The sequence below is a fragment of the Pleurodeles waltl genome, chromosome 2_1 (assembly GCF_031143425.1).
Source record: "Pleurodeles waltl isolate 20211129_DDA chromosome 2_1, aPleWal1.hap1.20221129, whole genome shotgun sequence".
Taxonomy (NCBI): Eukaryota; Metazoa; Chordata; class Amphibia; order Caudata; family Salamandridae; genus Pleurodeles; species Pleurodeles waltl.
This window is the reverse complement of record NC_090438.1, coordinates 215,503,355-215,526,434: the sequence shown is the minus strand read 5'-3', so window position 1 is coordinate 215,526,434 and position 23,080 is coordinate 215,503,355. Positions and strand designations below refer to the sequence as shown.

At 44.8% G+C, this 23,080-nt stretch overlaps 1 protein-coding gene across 2 annotated transcripts in view; it reads left to right on the top strand.

Moving 5' to 3' along the window:
- The window catches only part of FMR1 (fragile X messenger ribonucleoprotein 1), a 385,399-nt gene that overhangs the window by 64,182 nt on the left and 298,137 nt on the right, over positions 1-23,080 (top strand). For both annotated transcript variants that reach the window (XM_069212420.1, XM_069212419.1), the window contains exon 3: positions 14,536-14,629. In XM_069212420.1, coding sequence (XP_069068521.1) covers positions 14,536-14,629 — 94 coding nt within the window. The remainder of the gene's footprint in view (positions 1-14,535; positions 14,630-23,080) is intronic.

Here is a 23,080-nt window from a genome sequence, read left to right as displayed (position 1 = left end):
AATCTATACCATGTATTTATTCAGTGCACAGGCAGAAGTAGATTCTGTACCATTATACATCAGAACTCCTTAGTCACTTCTGACTGGCAGGGTGTGAATTTATTTTGATGAGTCAGAATATGTCTTGATCATTCTGGGGAGAGGGCCCATGGTACTTCTCTTTGCTCTACCCACACAGAGGTCCTTCTTTGATGGAGGTCTGCTTATTTGCCGTTACCTGTCCTTCAGACCATTCACCTTGTACAGTATGCACTTCTTTTTTGATTTAGTTGAGTTTTTCAAAGTCTTAGAAAAATGGCTCCCATTTGTGTGTTCCTTTCCTGCTCTTGCTCCGTTGGTCCTTTCTGATGTGCCAGAAAGAAAATATAAAGCTTTTATGGTTTCCAAAAATTATATTGCTGTCCAATCTACGATCAGGCATTTAAAAATATTAACCTTCTTACAATATAAATGTTAAACATTTCTTTTTTCAGTGATGGGGCCTGTATAACAATTCCAGCTGAAAATAATGATTTGAGTATTTCCCTGTCAACTCCATAATGATGTAAAATTAAAAATGTCAATGGTATTAGTTTCTGTTAAAACCATATCCTGGAGACTTCTACTGCCAGTTGTTATTCCTCTGCTGCCTGGATAGTTCCTAAGTGAACTGAAAATGGTTTGAGAACCATGATAAACATTAAAGGGGGAAGTGGCCAACCTTGTCTAGCAGCCTTCTAAATGGAAAGTACTCTGAACAAAGGGGTTTTACCTCTTAATCTTGTTTGCACTGTGACATGATCCACAGTGCTGGACTAAAATGGCAGAGTAAGGCTATTAAATATTTAAGACTACTTCATGTATAGTAATTTGAGGAACTTTGAGAGATTAATGAAAACGTTGTTACCGGAAAGTGGGCTTGCAAATATGTTGCTGTGGAGTGAGTCAAATCCACTTAAAAATTAGGTTACCATTGATATTAAATTGCCTATAACAAGTGATGTAAAAGAAGATGTCTGATTCTTTCTTAATTAGAAATGCCACCCTCTGCAGAATTTATTTGGTCCAAAAATAACTTAAAATTGCATAGATGGAGCATAAAGTATATGAAAATTAAAAAGCAATCAGTTACGCAATTTTCTGTAGCCATCAGTTAGTCTTTCTAGCTAGACCAGGCACATGGTGACAATTAAAAGAAAACCTGTGGTGTAATTTCTCCTGTCTGTCCACTTTCAGTTGAAGTAAAAATTGAGATGGTCAACCCTCAACACTATGCAACTTCTTTGTGTCCAAAATTCAATCAGTCAGATTAAAAAACAAAATACAGCAGCAGCTTTCCCAATGCTAAATAGACAGTAAAAGCTCCAAATTAAACACTCATCCTTAATACCTTAATGGCACAATAAAAAGAAAAACCTTAATGGGAAAACTCACAGTTGAAAGGTGTAGCAAATTGTGTAATAACCCTTATTAACTAAACTTCAAACAGTCAATTTACATAGACATTTAGTCAACTTCAATGAAAATAAGGGCAGAAAACAAACGTTTTTGATTTTCCAGAAACTAAAGGCCCCTTATGAAAAGTTGTAATGGATATAGATTCCTTGCATTGCTTGCAAGTGGCTAACCACCTTTACATGCAACACCATTTGCTTCTCAGATTTATAAAAAAATGAAAAAGAGAACAATCGCCCAAATTTATTTTTGCTGCATTTCTTTATAATTACATTTTTATTTTTTTTATAAAACATAGCATGCACAATGCTCTGGTATTGCATCTAGCAACAAAAACAACATACAACCCCTTGCGACATGTTCAACATTCTAGTCCATAAGCTTCCCACCATTTTCCCCTACATTTTTTTATATTTCTGGGGGCAGCCCTGTGCGACATATATAGTCTCCTTCTGTTTTGCACACCAGTCAATAACTGACTGCCACTCCTCCAGGGTGGAGGAGTGGATAATTTCTACTGTTTGGCAATGTCGCTCTTGTCGATCACAGTTGCGATCCCCAACAGAGTGCACTTTCCCCTGCTGGCCCCTAAATCCTCCAAGAGACGCAGTAGGCTACCCTGGTCGAGATCTCCAATGCGCTTCCCATTATCCTTCCCAGTATAAGTGATAGGGTATTGAAAATACTTGTCCAGTAAGTCACAAAAGGTGGACAGACCCATACCACATGGAAGAAGTCTCTGTGTTCCACCGAACACTGAAAGCATGTGGGTGCACAGGTGTTACCTGCTTGCCACAACCTCTGAGGCGTAACATAGGTAGTATGTAAATACTTGAGCTCTATGAACCTGTGAACCTACGTCTCGCTGAAACAACAAGCAACCATGGGGACATGCACGCATGCCTCCAATAGCTGTTGTCAAGGGGGCCAATCCACTCCTTTCATTTGATTTTCTGCTTCAGGAAGAGGTCAGGGAAATGAATCACCAATGACTCTAGATCTGGGATATCGCTCTCCCCTTTCCCAAAGTGGGATATATTCAGGGTCTTCTGAGAGTGTCAAGGCATGGCATAGTTGCAGGTACTTAAAAAACTGTGACTAGTGAAACTGAAAGTCGGTCTGAAGGTCCTGAAAGAACTTCATGTGGTTATGCTTCCAGGCATCCCCCACCCTCAAGATGCCAGTTAAATCCCATCACTTATGCCCGCCAATGTAGCCCAGTGCTCCAGCCAGCGGCCCGCCGAAGACGTGTTTCCAGTGTGTTCTTTCGGCTCCATAGATTAGTTGCCAGCCTCAGTGGAACCATAGTATCTTCATTGTCAGGCTGTACATTTATCCATCTTTGTCTGGAAGGAGGAGTGTTTGTCACAGCCCATGTTACCCAGTCGTTGATGTGATATGCTGTGCGTGGGTGAGGAATATCCCTCCTGCCCTCGTCAGACTGCATCGAAGGTGCCCCAGATTTCCAGGACCAGCAGGCTTTCCAGAACAATCTAGGATGTCTCCAACCTCAATTCAGGAGTCGCCCCAGAAGTTATGAAGTTGAGGCCCAACCCACTCGAACCACCCTATGGAAACAGGACAAGGCACGAGCAGTTGGGACTAGAGGCTCCATAGGCAGTTGCATCAGGCAGCAGTTCAATTAAAAGTCCACCAGCAGAATCCTTAGGAATGTCCAGCTTTCTCGGGGCTTGAATAGTCCTCTGCGGAGGGGGCCTCATAATGCTGCTGGGGTCATCTACTCCAGGTGCTCCCCCATGGGCTAAACAATCCTGTTCCTCTTCAGCCTGGGTGTAGGAGAGGTGTAGGAGAGGGAGAACACCGCCTCTCCCCCAGCTGCAGGCGTGGGTCTCCAAAATGATGCACCACTGAGGTCTTAAAACAAACTCATTATACTGGCTCCATAATTAGGAAGAAGGTCATTTTGAACAGATGGCATGGTATATTTGTCATTTAATAAAGGCCTTCTGGGATGATATGGGAAAGGAGATGTGCAGAATTCTAGACACTGGAACAGAGCTCAATGATATTGGTGTAGGGTTAGGAGAGTTTACTGTTCCTGGACTTTGTGATAGAGATTGGAGCGAAAATTGTGAAAACTGGAAATAAGAAAACACATATTTTGTAGACACATGATGATCTTAGATTACTTACTTGGAAAACTATGATACTTACAACTCTAGGGAACAAAGGTCCACAAAACAAGCCCATTGCGGAATGCAATAGTTAGATTTTTCACCACATTCAAGCCTCAATGAAAAATATATGCTGATTAAAAGGACAGAGCTCCTTTAAAAAAGGGGACTGTACAACACAGAAGTGTTAGAGTGAGCAAGTGCTGGACTGTGGTCCTAATTTTCTTTCTGCCTCTGTCCCTTCTATATACATATATATATATATATATATATATATATATATATTCTCTCTACAGTACATATCCCTTTCTTCTCATGTTGTCCCTCTAAACCCTTGCCCATTATTGTTTACCAGCACGTCTTAAGCTCTTCTTATTGACTTGTATAATTAGCAATTTTAATCCTTTTTGTTATCCTATAAGAATAAGTTCCAGTCTTACTGAAATGCAAGTCATTGCTTATCAGTTATTCAATACTTCTGTAATCATAACCTTATTCCTCACTTGCTGTTACCTATTAATCAACTGTATCCCATGTTTTCCAAATGTTTTTTTAATCATTAAGGAATGACAAACATTTAGAAAACTGCCAATGCCCACGACATTTCAGGAACAAGAAGAGACCCCCAGATAATATCAATTACATTCATTCATGCTTTGGAAGGCACAAAGCTACGTATCATTTTTAGGAGATAACCTACACTGGAAACTGAAGTTGCTTGTTCTCAGCATATATAGTGCATCAGATAACCTACTATCCCTTTTGTCACTCTTCTCTTAACACACAACTCAGTGCAATCTCCACGAGCCCCACATCTTTTTATAATTCTTATGGCAACCACTTCCTATCTATACCTATGTTGCATGCACCAATCCATTCATCAATATCAGTTGTCTACCAAAGGCAATAGATGACTTTCCCCCAGTTGATGCCAGTAAACATGAGCCAGAGATCATAAAGCATTTTACCAACTCTTGGTATTGGGTCATTACTCACAATTCCCAAAACCATTAGGTTAATCTCCCTGGTTGTCCAGCTCCTAAGACTGTTTTCAGACTTCCCATTACCCTATCCCAGAATCTTTCTAACTTGGGATATTTCTGAACCATGTAATTGAAATCTCAGGCCTGACCACAACCTCCTAAGCATTGATCTGTGTCTGTTCTTCTACGTTTTTCAGTCTATTCCTTATGTAGTATATCCTGTAATAGTTTGAGCTGTATCAGTCTGAAGCTCCATTGATGACCAACTGATGGGTATTGTAATGCCTTCTGATTTATTCAGCACTTCCACAGCTGTCCCCTGCTGACATTTTGGTTTCAGTCATTCGACGTCTTGTTCTCGACGACACTGCCTTTCAAAGTATGTCTTCTGCTAGTACCCTATGCTCTAGAGATTTCCAGTCAGATATCTGCGTGCTTTTGTAACCAAGTACATGTAATGCATGCCTAAACTGTAAGCATTTGTATGCCTTGCTGTGAGCTAGGCTGTATTCCTTCTGCAGTTGGGTAAACGTTCTAAAGCCTTGTGATCACCACACATCCCTATATCTACAAATCCTTATTGTTTCCCATCGGCTAGAGCCATGAAGCCTCTTCAACTCCTTCACATTATGACTATTCCACACAGGGTATAAAATATGTCATTATACAGCCCTGTAGGAAAGTACCATCTTGCCTGGCATGTTCCCCCATTTTTCACTGTATATATGTTGTTTTAGTTGTATGTGTCACTGGGACCCTGGTAACCCAGGGCCCCAGTGCTCATAAGTGTGCCTGAATGTGTTACCTGTGTAGTGACTAACTGTCTCACTGAGGCTCTGCTAATCAGAACCTCAGTGGTTATGCTCTCTCATTTCTTTCCAAATTGTCACTAACAGGCTAGTGACCATTTTTACCAATTTACATTGGCTTACTGGAACACCCTTATAATTCCCTAGTATATGGTACTGAGGTACCCAGGGTATTGGGGTTCCAGGAGATCCCTATGGGCTGCAGCATTTCTTTTGCCACCCATAGGGAGCTCTGACAAATCTTACACAGGCCTGCCACTGCAGCCTGAGTGAAATAACGTCCACGTTATTTCACAGCCATTTTACACTGCACTTAAGTAACTTATAAGTCACCTATATGTCTAACCTTTACCTGGTAAAGGTTAGGTGCAAAGTTACTTAGTGTGAGGGCACCCTGGCACTAGCCAAGGTGCCCCCACATTGTTCAGAGCCAATTCCCTGAACTTTGTGAGTGCGGGGACACCATTACACGCGTGCACTACATGTAGGTCACTACCTATATGTAGCTTCACAATGGTAACTCCGAATATGGCCATGTAACATGTCTATGATCATGGAATTGCCCCCTCTATGCCATCCTGGCATAGTTGGCACAATCCCATGATCCCAGTGGTCTGTAGCACAGACCCTGGTACTGCCAAACTGCCCTTCCTGGGGTTTCACTGCAGCTGCTGCTGCTGCCAACCCCTCAGACAGGCAGCTGCCCTCCTGGGGTCCAGCCAGGCCTGGCCCAGGATGGCAGAACAAAGAACTTCCTCTGAGAGAGGGTGTGACACCCTCTCCCTTTGGAAAATGGTGTGAAGGCAGGGGAGGAGTAGCCTCCCCCAGCCTCTGGAAATGCTTTGTTGGGCACAGAGGTGCCCAATTCTGCATAAGCCAGTCTACACCGGTTCAGGGACCCCTTAGCCCCTGCTCTGGCGCGAAACTGGACAAAGGAAAGGGGAGTGACCACTCCCCTGACCAGCACCTCCCCTGGGAGGTGTCCAGAGCTCCTCCAGTGTGCTCCAGACCTCTGCCATCTTGGAAACAGAGGTGCTGCTGGCACACTGGACTGCTCTGAGTGGCCAGTGCCACCAGGTGACGTCAGAGACTCCTTGTGATAGGCTCCTTCAGGTGTTGCTAGCCTATCCTCTCTCCTAGGTAGCCAAACCCTCTTTTCTGGCTATTTAGGGTCTCTGTCTCTGGGGAAACGGCAGATAACGAATGCATGAGCTCAGCCGAGTTCCTCTGCATCTCTCTCTTCACCTTCTGATAAGGAATCGACTGCTGACCGCGCTAGAAGCCTGCAAACCTGCAACATAGTAGCAAAGACGACTACTGCAACTCTGTAACGCTGATCCTGCCGCATTCTCGACTGTTTTCCTGCTTGTGCATGCTGTGGGGGTAGCCTGCCTCCTCTCTGCACCAGAAGCTCCGAAGAAATCTCCCGTGGGTCGACGGAATCTTCCCCCTGCAACCGCAGGCACCAAAAAGCTGCATTACCGGTCCCTTGTGTCTCCTCTCAGCACGACGAGCGAGGTCCCTCGAATCCAGCGACTCTGTCCAAGTGACCCCCACAGTCCAGTGACTCTTCAGCCCAAGTTTGGTGGAGGTAAGTCCTTGCCTCACCTCGCTGGGCTGCATTGCTGGGAACCGCGACTTTGCAGCTACTCCGGCCCCTGTGCACTTCCGGCGGAAATCCTTTGTGCACAGCCAAGCCTGGGTCCACGGCACTCTAACCTGCATTGCACGACTTTCTAAGTTGGTCTCCGGCGACGTGGGACTCCTTTGTGCAACTTCGGCGAGCACCGTTTCACGCATCCTCGTAGTGCCTGTTTCTGGCACTTCTCCGGGTGCTACCTGCTTCAGTGAGGGCTCTTTGTCTTGCTCGAAGTCCCCTCTCTCTTCAGGTCCAATTTGCGACCTCCTGGTCCCTCCTGGGCCCCAGCAGCGTCCAAAAACGCCAAACGCACGATTTGCGGCAAGCAAGGCTTGTTGGCGTCCTTCCGGCGGGAAAACACTTCTGCACGACTCTCCAAGGCGAGAGGGATCCGTCCACCAAAGGGGAAGTCTCTAGCCCTTTTCGTTCCTGCAGAAACCTCAGCTTCTTCTGTCCAGTAGAAGCTTCTTTGCACCCGCAGCTGGCATTTCCTGGGCATCTGCCCATCTCCGACTTGCTTGTGACTTTTGGACTTGGTCCCCTTGTTCCACAGGTACCCTAGATTGGAAATCCACAGTTGTTGCATTGCTGGTTTGTGTCTTTCCTGCATTATTCCTCTAACACGACTTCTTTGTCCTTAGGGGAACTTTAGTGCACTTTGCACTCACTTTTCAGGGTCTTGGGGAGGGTTATTTTTCTAACTCTCACTATTTTCTAATAGTCCCAGCGACCCTCTACAAGGTCACATAGGTTTGGGGTCCATTCGTGGTTCGCATTCCACTTTTGGAGTATATGGTTTGTGTTGCCCCTATCCCTATGTTTCCCCATTGCATCCTATTGTAACTATACATTGTTTGCACTGTTTTCTAAGACTATACTGCATATTTTTGCTATTGTGTATATATATCTTGTGTATATTTCCTATCCTCTCACTGAGGGTACACTCTAAGATACTTTGGCATATTGTCATAAAAATAAAGTACCTTTATTTTTAGTATAACTGTGTATTGTGTTTTCTTATGATATTGTGCATATGACACTAAGTGGTACTGTAGTAGCTTCACACGTCTCCTAGTTCAGCCTAAGCTGCTCTGCTAAGCTACCATTATCTATCAGCCTAAGCTGCTAGACACCCTATACACTAATAAGGGATAACTGGGCCTGGTGCAAGGTGCAGGTACCCCTTGGTACTCACTACAAGCCAGTCCAGCCTCCTACAAGCCCCAACCTAATTTCTTGGTGGCAGTCCCCCAGTCTCAAACACTGTGTTCATATAAGAGGGTATTGTCCCATGCACATGCTGATGTTTAACTCAGCCAGTAAACCCAATTAGCGCAACATGTGCTTGACTACATTGATCGACGAGAATACCGATGCCTTCACATAAGACACCTAGTAGCATTTGTACATGTAGGGAACGTCTGAGCACCTGTCAAGCAAACTTCTTTTCAATTGTTTTGGGGAGCCATCCTACAGGAAGGTGCAGACCATATCGCCTATCCTTTAAAAGAAGTCAGAAACCCTGTGGGGCGTGTTCTGAAAAAAAGACAAAAATATGTGAAGACAGGTCATTTTGTAGTGCGCTGTACTGCTTAACAATGAGAGGGGCAGTGTTCTCATGTAGTTTATCCATTACCATTAGCAAATTTAATTTATGGAAAATAACTTGTGTAGCCCCTTAGAGCTAGCTGTGAAGAGGAAGGAGAACCTATGTATCTGATCCCACGCTGCCCATCTGTGTAAAACGGACTATTTTACTCCTGATTCACCATTGGCACACATGCAGAATATTTGCAGAATCCTGTTTTATTTGATTTTTTTGTAGTTTTTTGTAGTTTTTAAATAGCAGGAACTCGACCCAAAGGTGTCTGAGTGCTTTAAAAGACCACCAGTCACATCACCCAAAGATACATTTGTGTTTGTTTGTTTGTTTAGAGACAGGGAGATGTCCACAATCAGACAGTGTTGAGTTCTTGCAGAGACTCGAACCTGGTTCCCCAGTTACAAAGTCGGAAGCTGTTATGTCACACCTCTTCCTGATTTGTGTCAGGGGCAAGAATATTTGCGGTCTATTTTGTCCAACATTGTATTAGACATTAACATCAAAGTATTCGGGGAGCCTTTTATACTTATGACCAATCAGGAAGGCTGAAAAAATCCCATAAACATATCAGTGACTAATTTATAAAGTGCAGCAATTGTCCATGGGTGTCTAGGCGTTGTACTCTTGCTGTGCTGCTCAGTGAGAGCTGAAGATGAAGCTCTCAGTTATTCTGTGCCTTTCTACATAGGACAAGGTTTATAGGTTTCTGATGGACTGTAAGATAATAAGTGGACTCTAAACTAGAATTGGCTGGGGCTGTCCTGAGCCGCCCCAGGTAAAAACATGTCTTGATATTGGGTAAAACAGCTCAGCGTGGACTCGGGGGCAGGTTCAGTGCTGTGACTTGATATTGGAGTAGGGAGATTATTGAAATAGCCTACGCACACACTGTACCCAAGAGCTCAGAAAGGATACAGGAGGCAGGAAAACTAAAGCAGTTCCTAAAGCACACCTCCGTTACTCTCTGGTAAGAGTTTGGGGCTGAGGATTGTGAGAAAGGGCCTCTTTTGACATGATAGCCCCCCAGGTGTTTGCATGGAAAATTATGTGGTTTCAAACTGTAAGTGCCTTGGGCTCCTGCTAAACAGGCTCCCAAGGCCAGATCTCTTTCCCCAAAGCTGTTCTATATTTGGCACTTCAGCCACCTTTGAAAGTCCCTAGTGAATGATACCCCTGGTACCAAGGGTATGTGTACTGAAGAGGTCCCTCCCCCCAGAGCTGCAGCACTATCTGTGCCACTCTGAGCGGCCCTACACCACCCTCGTGCAGACTGCCATTTCAAGTACACTACGGGGTGTCCCAAAGTTGCAAACTCGTCATGGCACTCACCAAGATTGCCATGTCCGCTAACACTGCATGCAGTATAGGTAAGTAAACCCTCTGCCGGGCCTTACAGCCCTAAGACATGGTGCACTATAATGCATGTGAAGGCATAGCTGCATGAGCAATATGCCCCCACAGTGTCTAAGTCAATTTTTAGACATTGTGAGAGCGGTGTGGCCATATTAAGTACAGGGGCTGGGAGTTTGTTATTACAAATGCCGCAGCTTCATGATGGCGTCACTGAAGACTGTAAACTTTGTTATCAAACTTCTCAGCACAATAAACCCACACTGATTCCAGTGCTGGATGTATTGTAAAATGCACACAGAGGGCATCTTAGAGATGCCCCTTGTATTTTACCCAACCCTCTAGTGTAGGGCTGACTGGTCTGTGCCAGCTTGCCACTAACAAACAAGTTTCTGACCCCATGGTGTGAGATCCTTTGTGCTCTCTGGGGTCATGAGCAAAGCCTGCTCTGGGTGGAGGTGCTTCACACCTCTCCCCTGCAGGAACTGCAACACTTGGTGGTGAGCCTCAAAGGTTCATGCCTCCTGTTACTTTGCCTCAGGGCACTCCAGCTGGTGGTAATGCCTGCTCCCTTGACCAAGCCCCACTTTTGGCAGCAGGTCCATCGGGAAAATTAGGTAAAACCAGGAGTGGCCCCTGCAGATAGGACCACCCAAAGATGTCCAGAGCTGGAGTGACCCCCTCGTTGGAGAATCCTCCATCTTGTTTTGGAAGAAAGGGACCAAAGGAGTTAGGAATGTGCCCCCTACCCAAGGGGTGTGGGCATAGGAAGGGTGTAGCCACCCCTAGGGAGAGTAGCCATTGGCTACTGCCCTTTGTCCCCTATAATACCCTTAAATCTGGTATTTAGGGGCACCCCTGTACCTTGCTCTTCAGATTCCTAGCTTCCTCGAGAAAGAAGAGGGAGCTGACCCCAGAAATGAAGACTCCAGGCGACAACTGACTTGACCCCAGTCCTACCGGATTGTCTCCAGTTTCAAGACTCCTGCTACAGAAAGACCAGCAGCCTCCACAAAACTCAGAGGACTGCCTGCCCACCAGAGGACCAGGAACTCGCGAGGACAGCGACGCTGTCCATAAGAAATATTCCAAAAGAACTCCAGAAGTGCGTTGGATCTGTGAGCCCTGTCCACTCTGCACCCACGCTCACAGCCCGTGTCCAGGGAGAGGATCCACCATGAGTTGACCCCTCCTGGCTAACACGACGATGCTTGCAGCCTTAATCTGGAGGACCCCCTTAACGCAACTGAATCCTACTAAGATTCCCAATGCTCAAAGGTACCCCTGCACCCGCAGCCCACTGGCCTATGGGAATCTGACCGATGGTCCAGCAACGTCCAGCGGGTGCCTCTCCTTCCTATGCAGCCTTGAGTTTTCCGGAACCGACCCCCTAGACCCAGCCTGCAGCATCTGTGTGACCCATGGGGTTCCCCCATTGAAAAGCATTGGGTGCCAGATGCCGTGTTTGCAGCCTGCACCCAGCCTCCCCTCTGTAACTGATGCTGTGTTTAATGCTGACCTGTGGTCCACCCGGTGCTGATCTAAACCTCCCAAGCTTGTGTCCTGAAACTGCGGATAATTACCTGCAACCTTTGTTCTTCTGAGGGCCCCCAGTCCTCATAGGATTCCATTGAAAACCCAACACCAAATTTGACCTCTGCACTCCGCCGGCCTTGTGTTGCTGGTGGTGCACTTTTGGGTTCAACTTGAACTTTGATCTGTGGACATCCTAACCCCCAAAGACTGGGATCGTAAGTCGAGTATGTTAACTGTACTAACACTTTTCCTCCCCTAGGACTACATTGGTTCCTATGAGAAATTGCACTGTGGCAATTTTTAAAATTGAAAAGTGTTAGTTGCTTGTAAACTGTATTGTCTGCAAAACCTAAACAAAGTACAGTTGATACATATGCTTGATACTTACTTACAACTGCAGTTATCTGTATCAAAGACCTTTTAATCTAGTAATAAATAAATAAAATATATTTTTGCTATATAAAAACATTGGCCTGGAGTTAGTCATTGACTGTGTGCCTCATTTCTTGACGGTGTGTGTACAACAAATGCTTTGCACTGCCCTCTGATAAGCCTAACTGCTTGACCACCCTACCACAAAAGAGAGCATTAGTATAATCTACTTTAGCCTTTGTTAAGCCTCTGGGGATCCACTGTTCTCTGTGTACACTATACCTCATTTTGGTATAATATATACAGAGCCAGTTTCCTGCAATGTTTTACTTCCATGTCTGCTTTTTGTCTACAGGGAAGTGCCACAAAAGGGAGTAGGGCTTCCATTTTGAGCTTTTGCATGGGCACCCTGTTAGGGGACCCCTGAGATTTGTAAGGGAACGCTGGGAAAGACCTAAAAAAGAACCCAAACAAGACATAGTGGACTATGTACTCGGGCTACGTTCCAGAAGACATGTAAAAAGAAAGGTGGTCCCCGGGGTGGGTGGGGGTGTTAGGGGCTGTGAAGCTCCAGCAAATAAAATACATTGGTGGTGGTCCCGGGGCGCGGAGGATCGCACAGCTCCTCCGATCCAACTGCAGTGATGCCCCAGGGGCTGGTGGTCCCTGGGTCAGCAGGGGCATGCACCGCCCACAAATACATTGCATTTTGGCCCCGTGGTTGGCAGTCCCCAGGGCTTGGGCTGCCACAAGCTCCCCCGCAAATTAGGAGCTCAATGCCCCGGGGAGATTGTGGTCCCTGAGGCAGCGGGAGAGGGCCAGACCAAACGTCTGACCATGTGGCCCCCCTCCCAGGCCATTTTGGGCCCCGGGACCACCACCTCCCTGGAGCTAGGCTGAATTTTCAAAGGGGAACGTTGGCCCCTCTAACCCTCCCAACCCCCCTCCCAGGCTATCGGCCCCGGTGACCACCACCTCCCCGGGTCACGTCCTGGAAAAACGAGGGAGGGAGCATAAATTATTATCTATTTTGGGAGGTGGGGGCACATGCGGCCCTCTGAACTTAGCCCCGGGGACCGCTTCCTCCTCGGGGCATCCCATCAGTGGCTGCAGAAGGGGGGGCCCTTTTCTGAGGGCCAGCCCCAGGGAGGTGGTGGTCCCCATAGCCAAATATGACCCAAGAGTGAGGCCACGCAGGCCCTTCCCATTTTAGTAATTGTCCGAGCCCTGCGTGATGGGTTCCCTGGGACCAAGAAAGGCGTCGAAGAGGGCCACACAGCGCCACTCCACTTTCAGTAATTGGCAGGGCCCTTGGGTATGGGGTCCCTGGGTCAAAAATCAGCTCTGGGAGGGGGGCTGTGTGGACCAACTCCCCCTTGCATTAAATGGCTGGGCCGTAGTGGATGGGGTTCCGGGGTGAAAATCAGCTGGGGGGGCCACACAGCCCCTCCCATTTTAGTAATTGGCCAGACTCTGGACAGTGTGGTCCCTGTGGCTGAAATAGGCCTGGGGAGGAGGGCAACGTGGCCACCTCCCCTTTTAGTAATTCGATGGCCCAGTGTGATGGGATCTCTGGGGCCATAATTGGCTATGGGAGGGGGGGCTACATGCCCCATCCTGGATTGCCTTATGGGAGTGAACCACAGGGCTTGGCCACAGGCTGGGCCCTGCAGCTGACCTCTCATTGAGCATGGCCAGTGGTTGCCTGCAAGGGGTTGGATGCAAGGGCTGGCCTTTGGCTGTGCGTGGAGATGGGTTAGGTGTCTGGGGGAGGGGGGGGGGGGGTTTGTCTACAGGTCAGGCCATAGATTTAGGTAAGGTAATTCAATATTAATAAACATTTTTATTTTTTTTAAACCTAGAAATTCACTGAAAAAACTAAAGGTTACAAGGATGTTTTAGTTAGGAAGTAGAATTTTTTTAAAACTTAGATATTCACTAAAAAAGCAAAGGCTAGAAGGACGTTATAGTTTGGTCCCGATTTTACATTCACAAAACTGTAGAAATGTAACAGTTATAGTTATACTTATCCCAAGACACTATAACTCGTGCTCTAATGTAACTATAGCTCGCACCCTAACCATGCACTGCTACTTACCCCACATATTACAACAGTAATTGCATCTTCTATATAATATAACTCCAACATTTGCAATTAAATTATTGATGAGAAACCTATGTATGGCGGGGGCACAAGTGATAGTTACCTTAGAGCAAGAGGTATTGTATCTTGAGGTAAGTATGACTATAACTTCAATTTGTGTGGTTTGTGGATGTTAAATCTGAACCTAACTATAATGTCCCTCTAACCTTTTTATTTTTTATTTTTTTTAAGTAAATTTATATATATGTTCGTACATACAAATGCCTTTTCCTTTCAGGATTATAGTGCCACATAAATTAAGCTCAAGAGAGCAGAGTGTTTTCCATCATACTCGACCTCATGTTATTTCTCCAAAGTTCCATTTGTAGGACAGGCTTGCTCGGGGTAATATGTATAATCACAAGGATTCTGCGCTGTAAGGATTTTAGACAATGCAATGTTATTTTCTCAAAACTTTTCAGAATTTAGGAAATCTGCCTGAGCTTCCTCCGATCCTTAATATTAGATGAAATGTCAAGTGCAGTATGGTTAAGACTGGTTAAACAATTAACAAATGCATACCCTTTGTAGCTGGCAGCCAGAAAGACAAATCCCATTCCATGATGTTCGATTCCCACCTCCCACTGGCTACAACAAAGACATAAATGAAAGTGATGAAGTAGAGGTAAGCTCTAATCATTAAATAGTATCTTATGGTTTTAGCTATTCTTTACTTGCGTTTTTACTATTTGTTTGTATTAATTAAAAGTAAATAGCTAAATGTTTGTAAAAGAAAGAACATTCAGCATGACGTATGAGTATTTCTAAGCTCATGTGCCCCACACTGAAAGGAATGGATTGTACTATTGTGTGTTTGGGGAAAATGATGGTGAATTGATGACTGAAAATTACTGCTCTTGAAAACCTGAATACGAACAACATTTTGCCCCACCCACATCTGAATTTGTTTGTGATTTGTACTTTATTCTCATTTTCCTATTGCCTCAAACGCTAAATACTCTGATAGTACTCTACACATTACAAAATACAGCAGTCAGTCGCAGCAACAGTTTGTAATGCATTAAAAGAAGTAGAAACATTTGTTTAAGTTCCCATATAAAGGTAAGTTGAAAAGGGCATGTTGAAATGTGCTATGAACCATAAAATGATCATCTTTCATGAGTTGTTGAGGTATACAAAAAGGTTACCCTTATGAACAAAATTATACTGCATTTATGAGCCATGTATTGGGGAGCTCACAGAAAACTGATTCATCTTCTTTCAGGAGTGTGGAAGATAAGAAGTTATCAATAACTGTGCTTATCCTTGTATCAGACAACAATTAGAAATCTGGATGTCATTTGTGGAAGGCGTCTGCTTGTTTCTTCCTTCATAGAACCTCTGTTGCTCATACTGTAAAACATATTCCACAGTCTTTAGGAACTGCACTGGTAAGATTGGTCTTACCACCAACAGAATATTTTCAGTATAAATGGGCATTGGGTATCAGAGGGACATTATACTCTTTTGCGCAGTTTGGAAAATGGATGAAGACAGGTTCAAGAAAAGGCAGAGACTATTTTATGTCAGTTCTGGGGAAAAGACCCATGGGGCAGATCAGCTGAAAGGTTAGAAAGATGGGAGATGTTAAATATAGCAGCTAGAAGTGGCTCAGAAAGGAAGCTGAGAGGATAGGTAAAAGCTAGAGGAATGGAGAATAGAGGTGACCACTGATGTGTGTTTAGATTGTACCCTACAATAAAAGGTTTTTAGGAAGTAAAACTACTTTTGTTAGAGTTGATTGGTACAGTCGTCCTTCCCGGAGCAGGACGTTCTTTTATTTGGAATTGTGGTGGACAGGCAATTGAAATTGCTTTAAAAAAAAAAGAGAAAACGGTTACACAGCGCCTGTTAGCCTGAAAGCACTTAGTTGCGCTGTTTTAGTGAAGAATGCGGGTACAAAAACAGATATTTATCTGTACAGTATGTGACACAATCTGGCCATGAACAAGACAGTTTTCTAAAAGGGCAGGGGAGTTTTTAGGTTTCGTCTGACCACGTGCTGGCCTGGCGAAATTATTTGTAAGTAAACAAAAGAAAAAGCTTAAAAATGGCTTAGAGCCCGCCCCATATTTATAATTGCTTATTATTGGTTGGCTTCCATGTCCGTCTCATTTCCTTACGTCACATTGGTCACCACCTCATGCTTCCACTTTCTCTTTAGTTTTTCCTGTCTTCCATGGAGTGCGGACCAAGTACAGTTTCATGTCTGCAGTCAGTGTTCTTCCACTGGCCGCCCCCCTGCAGAGGTACTTTTCTGATATTTCTAAACTAGCACTCCATAAGAGTACAGGTGTTTTCAGTCCCTAGCTATCCCTCTCTGCCCAATGGAGCTTTTATCGGGAAGTCAAACACTTTTCAAAAGTTACATCATCATCTGGAGCATATAAACTGCTAAGAAGAGATCTCTAGGTCACAGGTATGTTCAACTTAGCTCATTCGTGCAAACTCTAACAGAGGGCAGAAGTCCTAAAACCTAGGAAAGGGAATTTATTAGCATGATGCCCCAAGGTGTGACATCACAGGAAGTCGCATGACAAACTCCCTCATGTTGCCAAATGTAATCAGAATATAGAATTCTTTACAAAGCGTGAACAGGAGACATCCACCCTCATCAGTGCTTTCTCTTGCGTTTGGGAGCATTATGGACACATTACAGGATTCAGCATTGCCTACCACTTACTCATTCTCCCTCTTGGGTAGGCCCTCCGTGTTCTTTTTTAGTGTAACCTAATGCCTTTATAGATAAATAATAGTTATACTAGAAGTCTGTATGCTTCAGCTGTTATACTAAGCATTTTCATCAGCATATGTAAACTCCTGGGAATGGATTCTTTGTACAGTTCAGTGCGGTGCTGTTCATCATAAACGTCCTAGAGTTCATCACAACACAGCATGGGTTTCATCTGTGAGTAACAGGCTGTTCCTTTGTTATGTATTATGAATCAGTTATATATGTACTAGTTTTTTTCTGCTTCTTGCATCTGGCTGTTATATCGGCAACAGTTGTAAACAAGCATTAGCAAAGCCAATATGTCGGTGCGAGAGCAGACCCCCACATATACATACGTGGTCCATATGCAGGAAATAAAATGTTAAATCTGAAAAAAGATTCACAGATGTGGCTGTCTTACCAGTGACGTTTTTTTTAAGTAAGCCTTTTAGTTCTGCTATGTATGTTTCCATTTATAAAGGTGCCAAGAAGAAATCATCACCCAATAAAGCAGTCATGTTGCAGACAGCTACAGTATCACACCGAAACTTCATAATGCAGATTTAAAAAGGAAATTCCAATACAAACAAAAATAAAAAACGTACTTTACGAGAGCTTTGTGACTGAAGAGAAAGGAACTATGGGGGTTATTCTAACTTTGGAGGAGGTGTTAATCCGTCCCAAAAGTGACGGAAAAGTGACGGATTTACCACCAGCCGTATTACGAGTCCATTATATCCTATGGAACTCGTAATACGGCTGGTGGTATATCCGTCACTTTACCGTCACTTTTGGGACGGATTAACACTCCTCCAAAGTTAGAATAACCCCCTATGTTTTAGCTGATGTGCACATGCTCCTTCAAAGTGAAAGGAACAAATGGGTAAAGTGGACTGATTATTCATACCATGCTGTATTACAGGGTGGGAAGAAGTAAAATGTGATTGACAATTAAAAAAAAATGCTAGCATTCGCTCTGAGAAGTTTAAATTCTTTTAAGGACACTGAAGCGAGGATTATGCTGCTCTTTCTTTACTACTAATATTGACAACAACCAATGAAAACAATTTTAACCATGTAACACACTACACATCCCATTAGGCTCAGTCCATAAACATCACCCCCTCCCCCCCAATAATCATGGGGGCAGCAAACCATACATATACTGTAGACCCATTTTGATTGCCTCTTTCTCTGCTCAAGCGCAGTCTCTAGTAAATTCAAGAAGAATGATAACCAATTGAATCAGCCAACACAAACTCCATCCGATGTCACCTGTCCTAGAATGGAAAGTCAACTAACAACAGGAGTGGGAAGTGCCAACATGGAAGAACGAAATCCAGAAACCCTTTATTCAGTCTTCTGATCAGAACCTAAAAGAAATAAAGTATTTTATCTATTTACTATTACATAACATAAATATGGGGTAGGGAATCAATGAAATAAGATCAATACAGACCAAAATGTCAGTAGCAAACACTAACAGTTATTACTGCACTATTAATGACTGAAGAACTTCTGGTTGGGATAATTCTAGCCTCCATGTCCTTAATAGAATTGAAATGCCAGCAATTTTTTTATTCTGTATCATGACCGGAGGCTTCGATTATGCTAGTTTAAAATTTATCAAACAGCACAGAAGCAGTATCACCCACAGGTTTATATTAAAACTGTTTAAGCATTGAATCTGAAGACCAGTCAGCTGTTTTTATAATGTTCTGAATAGTGGACCCCAAAAGAAATGTTTTTGAGGCCATAGTCCCTCTGACTGAATGCGCTCCAAACACCTGAGTATCTACTCCAGCCTCCGTCATCACTGCATTTAACCATCTAGCAATAGTAGCTGCTGATAATGGCTTAAAAGATTATTGGAAATAAATCAGCGGTTGACCTGAAGAATCATTTCTCAGTGTACTCGTACTAGCCTCATAGGTTTTTAAACATTTGAGCACACATAACTTGTCATTTGAAGGAAAAGTATGTCAATCAATACTTACAGAGAAAGTGTTTGTTCTTTTAGTGCCTGCAAAAGAGACTTCTTCAGGAGTAAATACTCTACCTGCAAGGTCCAAGCTGAAGAAATTGTGAAATTTTATGAGACCCTTTATAAGGACCGCCCCCTAGCAGATTCTGCTCAAATAGAAAGCTACCTAACTGGCATTAACTTACAAACTTTCTCTGCCGGTGACTAAATGGTCCTAAAAGCGGATATCACCCTTGCTGAAGTCCAGGCTGCTATATCCCAAGTAAACTCGGGCAAAACCAGAGACTTGATTGCCTCACAGCTGGATTTTTTAAAAAACAGGTTGAAATCCTGGCTCCCCACCTGCTTGAGCTATACCTAACAGCAAGAGAGAATGGCATCCTCCCAAATGACTTGCGCATAGCTACAGTCATAGTCATACCTTAGGTTTTGGTCACCATCCTGGCCACTGGACTCATAAGAGGTATTTCTCTTTTGGTGCACTAAGACCAGTCAGGCATAATGCCCAAGCGTTCCACTAGAGGTAATCTTAGAAGGCTCCATAACTGGATTATGGAAGTCAAGCATAGATCAGATCCTCACATATTTGTCTCCTTGGACATCAAAAAGGCCTTTGATGTTGTGTATTGGCCTTTCATGATACAAACTCTGAGGAGAATGGGTTTGGGCTCACAGATCGTGGACTGGGTTGGCCTACTCTACAAGAAGCCCACAGCAGCCGTGCGGGTCAATGGAATGTTGTCGCCAGAGTTCACTGTCGGGAGAGGAACTCATCAGAGCTGCCCTCTATCTACCCTCCTGTTTGCCTTGATTCTGGTTCCACTGGCGTGTGTGGTTTGTGCACACTACACATCAGGGGTTTCCAGATGAATGGTTTCCCAATCCCAGAAGAAAAGATCTCACTATATACAGATCCTATCCTGCTAAATCTGATTCGACCGACAGAGTTGATCCCTGCAGGCCTCCGAACCTTAGAGCAGTATGGGACCCTTTCTGGGTATACAATACACTGGGACAAATCCACTCTTTTCCCTGTTGGAGGACAGTTAGACTTGACTGATCTTCCTGGGAGGCTCAGAGTGAATAAAGAGGGGTTCTGATACTTAGGGACCTAAGCCACAACTGAGCAGGAGAGATGCATAGATCATATTATTAGAACATTGCTGGCTGAATTTCAGATGGACTCTTGATCGATGGAAGAAACTCCCCCTAACGATCTTAGGCAGAGCAGTGATGTTTAAAATGATCACTCTCACCCAAATTGTTACACGCCCTACAAAACACAATACAAAATTCCCAAGGATGTTTTCATCAAAAGTGATGGTGAACTTAGGAAACTACTGTGGAATGACGGACACCCTAGAATAGCTCTCCAAACACTTCAGCACAACCCATAAAACAGGGTGATAACACTTCCAGGTATCCAGGCTTACTACTGGGCATCCCATATTGCAAAGGATGCAGTTTCAAACACACCCCTACCATCATTATCTCTATGGGGAGGAAAGGTGCGAGGAGCCTACTACCGGCTACCCAGATGATTCTTGAAGTGTGGCCTAGGGCTAGCAAATATCTAAAGATCACCCAGGAAACTTCATTATGGGTGGGACAATGCCTTAAAGAAATAGGAAAACTGAAGGGGTTTGCAGCCTGGGACCATATCGATACCTCCAAGGTAGGTGACCTGATTGACGAGGATATGCTGATGCCCTTTTCGTCCCTCCAGAGGTAATTTCACCTCCTTGACAGGCAATTCTAGGAATACTTACGAATGTATGTCAGAACCACGCCTGCCGGAACAACGCATGCCTGAACAACGAGGTCGGAACAACAACCTCATTGTTACCACTAATGCCTTTACCACGAATGCCTTAACAACGATTTTTCGTTGTAAAGGCATTCCTGGTAAAGGCATTAGTGATATGCATGCATTGTTCCAGCATGCGTCCCTCCACCCCCACCCCTAAAAATTATTGCGAGCCCCCCACCTCCCTAAAACCACACCAACCCCCCACCCTTGCCCCTAAAACTACCCCAACCCCCCACCTCCTCCCTAAATTACCACAACCCCCAAAACCTAAAACAACCCCAACCCCCACCCCATCCCTGAAACCTAAAGTACCCCAACCCCCACCCCTAAAACTACTCCGAGCCCCCCACCCTGCCCCTAAACCTAAACCCCCAACCCCCTCGCCCGCCCCTAAAATTACCCGACCCCACCCCTAAAACCACCCCAACCCCACCCCTAAAACAACCCCAACCCCCACCCATAAAACAACCCACCCCCACCCCATCCCTAAAACCTAAACTACCCCAACCCCCACCCCTAAAACCCCCCCAACCCCTGCCCCTAAAACTAAAAATACCCCAACCCCCCACCCCGCCCCTAAAACTAAAACCCCAATCCCCCACCACTAAAACTAAAAATACCCTGACCCCCACCCCGCCCCTAAAACTAAATCTAAAACCCCAACCACCCCACCCCGCCCCTCTTACCTGACCCCCCCATCCCGCCCCTAAAACTAAAAGCCCAACCCCCCACCCCCGCCCTCATCCCTAAAACTAAAAATACCCCCACCCCGCCCCTAAAACTGAAAATACCCCAACCCCCCCACCCGCCCCTAAAACCAAAACCCCAACCCCCCACACTGCCCGCCCCTAAAACTGATAATAGCCTGAACCCCCCCACCCCGCACCTAAAACTCCAACCCCCCACCCCCGCCCCACTTACCTGACTCGTCGCGTCGTCCTCCTCAGCCGACTCCCTTGTTTGTGCCTTAACCACGCATGTGCGTTGTTCAGCACATGCGTGGTTAAGGCACAAAACAACGAAGTCGTGGTTAAGGAAAGCGTAGTTCCGCTTTTCGTTTCATACAACTTCGTTGTTCTGGAGTCGGCCCTCAGGGCGTTTCCCAATACTTACAGCTCGGCGTCAACTGGAAGGCGGAAAACTTCCATGCAAACCTCCTATAGTATACACCTCCAGAGAGTAGGCTTCTAAAGGGAGAGATACAAGGGAAAGCAGTCTCTTACGTATGTAAAACCGTTAACAATAATATACCTGACACTATTGAAATTGAGGACCAAATGGGAAACTGATGTTGGTGAATTACAAAATCTAGATTGGGAAGCAGTGTTATTGTTCCCACAGGAAGTAGAGATTAATTCTAGACTGCAACTCATCCATCTTAAAGTCCCTGCATAGGACTTACTATGATAGTCTGCTTCCACAAAAAAGGTAGAGCTGCATCTCCAGAGTGCCAGTGAGGTATGTGGCATTGAGGGACCTTCTTCCACATAATATGGGCATGCCCAATTATTCACTCATTCTGGCAAAATGTACTCCTGGAACTAAGCACTATACTAGAGACATCACTATCCGAAGACCCTAACTACGTGCTATTAAGCATACCGAATGATTTAGACTTTCCACTGACAAAACTAATATTGTGCAATATGGGCATAGTGGTAGTAAAAAGAGCCCCTGATACACCTACCATGGCTGAATGGAAACAGGGAATGGACCTTTGTATGGTAGCATAAAGAGTAACATATAACAGCAAGGGGTGTCCTCGTACATTTCGTAAAGTGTGGGGTTCTTGGATCACTTACTACGGACTGAATATGCATGATGACGCTGATGATGTGCCCCTATCCCAAAATTATTAATGTGAATAATTTGATTTGTCAGGCCCACCAATTTGCTGATACACCACTGTGTTTTCTCTCATTGTCCTCCCTCACTGTTGTGGAAATATTTGATGTACTGTTTTCCTTCTGCTGTGTTTCTTTGTTTGTATTGGGTACCAATTTATGTCCCATTTGTTATGATCTACAAAGCCTAATAAAAATGTTTATAAAAAATATTATCTTTTATTTGTGGTTACTGGATGATCATTCCTTGATTTCCTCACACACTTGCCTTTTTCTCCTAAATTTCCAGGTCGCCATAGCATGAAATTGTAGCTTTGAAGTTGAGCAAGCATGGTGCTCTCAGCTGACTGCTACGTGGCTAGGTGGCTCTCGAGCGTTGCCAAGACTGAGCTGCTTCGGAAATTACCAGAGTACTCTCATCGAGCTTGCTGGTGTGATTCCTAGTGCACATGCAATCACAATACTCTGGGTATTCCTGCATGCCGGGCATTGTGATAAGACTCGCACTTCAGGTTAGCTCTGAGGCTGGTAGGTCTGTTTTCTGTTTTCTGCCCAAAAGCAGTCTTCAGACAAAAGCGCTTCAAAAGCGCTAGGATGAGGACGCTCAACTAGCCATTTTCTATCCCATGACTCTCAGTGAGGTTGACCACATTGCCGTGGACAATGGCATGACCTTACCCGATTCAGAAGTTTCTTCCCAACTCGAGGTGAAAACAAAGTATGTG